The 6,995-nt window shown below is 41.7% G+C and overlaps 1 protein-coding gene across 3 annotated transcripts in view; it reads left to right on the top strand.

Moving 5' to 3' along the window:
• The window catches only part of ACAP2 (ArfGAP with coiled-coil, ankyrin repeat and PH domains 2), a 116,107-nt gene that overhangs the window by 41,278 nt on the left and 67,834 nt on the right, over positions 1–6,995 (top strand). For all 3 annotated transcript variants that reach the window (XR_002100641.1, XM_019532936.1, XM_019532938.1), the window contains exons 3-4: positions 5,056–5,175; positions 6,675–6,728. Coding sequence is in view for 2 of the 3 variants with exons in the window: in XM_019532936.1 (XP_019388481.1) it covers positions 5,056–5,175; positions 6,675–6,728 (174 nt within the window). In the remaining variant the exon portion in view is untranslated. The remainder of the gene's footprint in view (positions 1–5,055; positions 5,176–6,674; positions 6,729–6,995) is intronic.

Genomic DNA, 6,995 nt, shown 5'->3' with positions numbered 1-6,995 from the left:
TTTGAGCCCAGTTTTTTTTTTTCTCCTGCTCTGGCAGGGGGTCGGACTTGACGATCTATATGGTCCCTTCCGACCCCTACTTCTATGAACTCTCACATTTTATAAAGTGATGCAATAGCCATAAAATTTAAAAGTAAAAGAACTGTAGAGATTGTGGCCTTATTTCTTTAATAGACAACAAAAGAGGGGAAATCACTGGAAATAAGTTTTCCAGATGGCCATGCTCTGTTGTATTTCTGCTGTAATCCAGAAGTGCAAATTCACCTTCTCAATTCCAACACTTGTCTTTAATGAACTTTTTGTGGTTACAAGTATTTTAAAAATAAATTGACTCCTATTGGCCATTACATCACCTTTAACTAATTCTGCTTGGATTGTGACTTTTAGTGCTGTATCAAACTGGACTTTGTATATAGTACCTTTTTTCTTACTCTGTTTACTTGAATTGAATGCTTGTATAACATTGCTTCCTTCTGAAGCAAGCTTGTTTGCATGTGTTTTTAGGTGGGAACAAACTTGTTCTAATAAGCATACAGCAAAAGTTTTCCTGCTTGCTTGCTTTTTTAAATCTCATTTGAAGCACACACCCCTGTCCCAGCTGCAGTCAGGCTAGAACCAAAGTGAGGATTTGGAAGCAGACAGCTGGACATGAATTGGGGCACCTGTAGTTTGATGCTTTTTGTAAGGGAAAAAAAAATTTGAAATCCCTCTTTCCAACTAGCTAGGCTCATTTGAACACTTTTAGGATCCTGAACTCTAGGATTAGGAGCAATGACCTCAAACTGCAGCAGAGGAAGCTTATGTTAGACAGTAGGAAGAACTTTCTAACTATGGGGGTGTTGAAACAGGCTGTCCAGAGAAGCTGTACAACCTTCATCCTTGGGAGTTTTCAAGAGCAGGTTGGACAGTCACTTGACTGGGATGGTTTAATCAGGGATAATCCTGCCCTGAGCCTGAAGCTGGATGAGATGACCTTGTGAGATCCTTTCCAGCCTGCCTTTCCTGTCATCCTAAAAACCTATATCATAAAAACCCTGGAGTACTGAGTCCGGTTTTGGGCTCCACAATTCAAAAAGGATGTTGAGAAGCTTGAAAGAGTCCAGAGGAGAGCCACGCGCATGATCAGAGGTTAGGAAAACAGATCTTACGATGATAGGCTGAGAGACATGGGACTCTTTAGCCTGGAAAAGCGTAGGCTCAGGGGTGATCTGATGGCCACCTATAAGTTTATCAGAGGTGACCACCAGGATCTGGGGGAACGTTTGTTCACCAGAGCGCCCCAAGGGATGACGAGGTCGAAAGGTCACAAACTCCTGCAAGACCGCTTCAGGCTGGTCATAAGGAAGAATTTCTTTACTGTCCCAGTCCCCAAGGTCTGGAACAGTCTGCCAGCGGAGGTGGTTCAAGCACCTACATTGAACACCTTCAGGAGTAAATTGGATGCTTATCTTGCTGGGATCCTATGACCCCAGCTGACTTCCTGCCCTTTGGGCAGGGGGCTGGACTCGATGATCTCCCCAGGTCCCTTCCAGCCCTGATGTCTATGAAATCTATGAAAATCTATACCAGAAACTGGTGCTGGATGGAAAACTAAGTTTTCAAATGAATTTTTGACTAGTTCTAGTTTAACCTGCTTTTAAACCTTCCCCTTAAATTTGTGTGAAAGCTGTTTGTGAAAAGCTTTGTCGGAGGGCATGTCAGCTGAGATTGAAATATTTTTAGCAATAATCTAAATCAGTGGTCTCCAAACTTGTTTGATCGTGCACCCCTATCAGTAAAAAAATTGTAAGCATGCACCCCCAATATATGTATATTTATATAATTAGAAGTTCTCGTATTTTCTTTCTGCATCCCAATGGATTGTCTTGCACAGCCCCTGGGGTGTGTGCACCCCACTTTGGAGACCACTGATCTAAATAAACATTTATTGGGTAAAGAAAACTGACAAGAATGAGATCATGTTTGAAGAACAAAATATTGTTGTCAAATCAGAATGGTTGAGAAAAATAGCACTGAAGGATTGCCTATTTAAAAATATAACAGCCTCAGTATTGCATATTCCTAACACATGCAAATGCAGTAACACCTATTAACTATGATACAGAACTTTCGGGGGGTAATACTTTAAGTAATGATTTTGCTTAAGGAGAGTTCAGTTGATTACTGGCCAGTTGACCACATGGCACCATGCTGAAATTCCTATTTGGTCAAGTGATTGATTGATTGATTGATTTTTTTAAAATAATTTATAAGACTATTCAGATGACTCTGGACTTCATTAGAATAGCACCAATAATTCGGCATGTTGGCAGAAAGGAAGAGTTTTGAGGAAATATGCGGCATGAATTTCTTACCAAGTTTTGCACTGGATTGTCAGTCCAAAGTGGGAGGGAGGCTTTATGGGGGAGGTGTGACTAAGAGAAGTTTTAGGTAGTTCTTGGGGTCTCGGAGAACCAGCTCAAACCAGTTTGTTAGTGGTCCTTAGAAAGGGTCAGTTAGGCAAAAATGAGTGCTGAGAAGATGTACAAAGGGGTCTTCCTTATCTCTGGTCTCCCCTGTAGCTGGAATTTAACTGAGTTGGATGATGTCCATGGGCCCATTAAATTGGCTTCTTCCTTGCAAAAGACACTTAACACACTAGACAAGAAGTCCTCAGAATTTATTAGCATGCCTGTTTGGTGAGTGTTCATTGCAGAAAACAACGGAGGCTTTTTAGGGGAAGGGAACAGGTCTGGGTTTCTGCATAACCCTGTGCTTACCATATTTTATGAGCAAAGAGCTGCTGCCTAGTAGTACATCAACTACATGAGGTTATAGGATTCATTATCTGTATGATTAAAACTAAGAAACTTAGTTAAAAACTACATATTTTAATCCTAAAACAGCAGTGTGTATCCCTTTTATTTTCTATAACTTGTGTCAACACTCTGCCAACAAGGGAGTAAAGTGAGGGGGAGACAAAATGCTGGTTCTCCCTAAAAAACAGCTGTTGAGTCATTTTTGCTTTAAACTCTGGCATGGAAATGGGAATAGGAACTCCTACAGAATGTGTTAGCCATGATATATGAACACATCTGGAAGTTCCTTTTCTTGAAAGTTTTATGATAGGTCTTTTAATACCTCTGCTTTTTGCAGTGAGAAATGAGAGGATATTCGTGTTTGTTCAATGTGAATAATACAGTTAATTTTGTTGTCTGGGGGTCTCTTTTCGTGCTTAAGGGACAGTATGTCTGTATGCATTTACAAAGTAATGAGTACAATTCTGATAGTTCACAAATTATATACTATAGCTGCCCTATTGACTTACAGAGTTTTTTTTAATGGCTAAATTCGCAGAGCATGCCACAAAACAAGGGGTGGTGGTGACAGTTGGATTAGGGAGTATCATTACTTCCTTATGGTTAGGACAGTTGTCCAGGACTGGGAGACCTGGGTTCATGTCTTCCTCTGCCCAGTGTAGTTTGAACCCACATCTCCAGTTCCCAGGAGAATGACTTCAGTGCCAGGATATGGGGCATTATAGGGCAGGGTGCACTTAATCTCTGCCTTGCAGCTCTTCTGCTTTGGAAATGCTTGCGCTTGCTGGAGCAAAGTGGTATTTCTTGCCTGCCAGGTGAGACCCTCCCCACCAGTCTACAAAGTCACTTCTTCCATCTTGCTCTTTGACCCAGTGTTATATCTGCTCTCTGCCTGATTTGGAGCTGGGGGGGAGCCAAGTTCTCCCACTTCTCAGGAGAGCATCCTACCCACCAGGCTAGTCACTCTTTCACTCTGGCTCAGTGTGTATTTGAGCATTTCATTCAGATGTAGGAGAGCTTTGGAGCACGCTGTGTCAAAGTACCCCATTGTGAGCTGGTTCACATACTCCAGGGCAGGGTTGAAATCCCTGTGGGTAGAGAAGGGACTTGAACCTGCATTTCATACAGTCCTGGCAAGGGCCAGTTACTGGAAAAGGTAGTGGCATGAATTAGTGCCACTGCTGTTTCCTGGTCTGTAAATTCAGCTCTCTGCTTCCTTTGCTTTTCTTTTGATACCTCAAAATGAAACAGTTCTTTTTTCCTTTTTGCAGAAAAGCCCAAAACATGTTTAATGCGGCTGTATCTCAGGGGCGGGCAATTATTTCGGGCAGAGGGCCGCTTACCAGTTTTGGCAAGCTGTCGAGGGCTGCATGGGTAGTCCTGCCCCTTGACAGGTGCCCCACCCCCGGTCACCATTTTGGGACCAATGTTCCAGGGCCAGCACTGGTGGAGCCCAAAGCGGGGCGCAGGCTGAAAAGGGGTCTGGGAAGCCAGGCTGGGCTGCACCAGCAGGGAAAGGGGGGAGCTGGCCTAGCTCCATAGAGTCCTTGCCAGCCAGGACCCTGTACCCCTGCTGCCCTGCTCTGGGCCCCGCTGGCGCTAGTGCCGGGACACACCAGTGCGGGCCCTGTGCTCCCGCTGGCTTCCCAGCCACTCACTCCCAGTGCCCCTCAGCCCCGTGGTACAAGTGGGGGGGCAGCACACAGCCCTGACCCCCAGCTCACCAGCAGGGAAGGAGCTGGTGCAGAGCACAGGGAAAAGTGGCACCTCACCCACCCCATGGCCAGCGCTCCCTGCTGCAGCTGCTTGCAGCTTGCGTGGGACTGTCCTGAGCAGGCACAGGCGGGTTGCGAGCAGCTGTAGCGCGGGGTGCCGGCCATGGGGAGGGCTCCTTTTCCCTGGGCTTCTTTCCTGCTTGGGGTTCTCCCCTGCCTCCCACCCCCACCCCATGGTTAAATGTACAAGGAATCAAGCTGTGTTAAGTGACTATTTTTGAAGAACCTGAATCAAATCACTAGTTTCTTTAAAGCTTAATGTTAGTTCAGGTTATCCAGTGCATCTTGCCTTCTGTTGTAATAATTTCGCTTATTAGTTGAGTAAAATTACACTTATTACTGCCCCTATTAGTGTAGTTCTTTCTGGTGCACAGAGATAAAGCTTTTCTAAGCATTTTTCTTTTACAGGCAATTCATTGACAGAGTGTGGGGAACAAAGGAATATACAACTCTTTGACTGCAATTATTGTTTTTTCTTTCAGTTAGTGAAGCTCTGTATTGCAATGATTGATACTGGCAAAGCTTTCTGTGCTGCCAACAATCAGTTCATGAATGGGATTCGAGACCTTGCACAGTATTCCAGTAAGGATGTACTAGTTGAGGTAAGCACTTGAGAGAGACACGTTTTAGAGCGAAAATGCGGAAAAAATTCTACTCAAGTGGGAGCAGGTGTAGAAGTAATCTCATTCATTTACATTATAGCTTTTTTTTTTTTTTGCTATTTCTCCTTTAATGTGTTTACCAGCCATTGACACATGCCACTTTATCAGGAGGTTTTCTTTTCTCTGGGCTGTGGCATAACTCCTGCAGAAATCCTTTATAAAAAGGGGCTCTTATCTTGGGTGGTTGGAAAGCAGGATAAACAGTTGCCATGAATCTTCCTGTGTTACTAAATGTGGGCAAAAGAGGGGGCTGATTTATTGAACAGCCTCAGACCTATTGCTCTTGGGTTTGACAACAATAACACCAAAAAATAGTGTAAGTTTGAATCATGTCTCTTGGGTAAAACATTTTTTTTGTAGCTAAAAATGCTTTTCTGGCCTAATTCTCAGCACACAGGCTCCATTGCAGCAGTGGCATAGTCTCATATTAACATGCTTTTTAGTAAATGTGTACAAGTTGTACCTAATATATGGTTTTTGTTTTGAAATCTATATGAAAATTTTTCTTTATATTTCTCACACCCACCAAATTTTGCTTTATTTGCTATTTCACATGTATACTTTTTCATGTACATATTTATTTATTTATTAAAGTAAACCCTGTGTATGTTATGCACAAACCATTTATATTTTCACACACACACTTGCTTCTATTTAGAAAGATTTATTTGCTATTTCAGCTAACTCATGAAGTTACAATTTCTTTCTTTATGTTTACAGGATGAAGTTTGAAAAATGGCTGAATTTTTCTTTGGAGATTGGCTAAAAATGCTTATATTAGCTCATTTCCAATGAAAATCCAGTGTAATTTTATTCACTAGAAATATGAAAAGGTTTGGTTCCTGGTAGCATTTTGTTAAGATTCTTTGCTAATCTCTTTAGACAGTTGCTCAAAAAGGGTTGGGTTTGCTGCTTTATTAAAGGCTTCCCATGAAGACATTGTAGAGATTCATGCAAGACATTTTTGAAGTTATGAAGGAAATAGAAGAAAGTGGAACATGATTTTGTTCTTAAATGGTGATAATTGCTGCTATTTACTGTTCATGAAAAATGCAGTGATATCACTGAGTACAGTTTTCAGGCCAGATTCTCTGATGCTGTAAATTGCTATATCCCAATCAAATGAACTTGTATTGGTCAGCTGGGGAACTTGTCCTTTTATGTTTAAAGCAGCAATAATTTCTTCTATTGTTTTGTAATTTTAGGTGAAGACATTGTTGTTAGAAATGTATATTATCATCAAAGAAAGTACACATCTTTCTCTTGGTATACTGAATATAGTTTCATGATCCATCTCTAGGAATATAACTTTAGGCTGTCTCATAAAAATAGACTATTTTCCTTGGTATAAGAGAGAAACTATAGCTTTTTGAAGGTTTATATTTTGATCCGTATCTCACGGGATTTGGCTTTACCCACTTGTTTTCCTTCTTTTACAGAACAGTCTGATGAAGTTTTCTGAGACCCTACAGGAAATGGCCAATTATCACACAGTAAGTGTTGGAAACTGAAGTGTGACTGACCAGTTTTTTTCAGCAAACAAATTGTTAGAATAATATGTTAAAAAAACACAACTCTTTCATAATATTTTAAGGGATGGACATTGTTTTTACAGATGGGTTCATTTATACTTGTAAAATGCTTTTATGAGTGTAGAAGTAGAATCTTCCTGGACTTCCGGAAGGCTTTTGACACTGTCTCTCACCCTGTTCTCATTAAGAAACTGGGGGGCTGTGGTGTAGACACCCGCACAGTCAAAT

This window comes from Crocodylus porosus, unplaced genomic scaffold (genome assembly GCF_001723895.1).
Source record: "Crocodylus porosus isolate Cpor-Errol unplaced genomic scaffold, CroPor_comp1, whole genome shotgun sequence".
Taxonomy (NCBI): domain Eukaryota; kingdom Metazoa; phylum Chordata; order Crocodylia; family Crocodylidae; genus Crocodylus; species Crocodylus porosus.
Note: the sequence above shows the minus strand (reverse complement) of the source record. Positions and strands in the feature narration are given on the sequence as shown.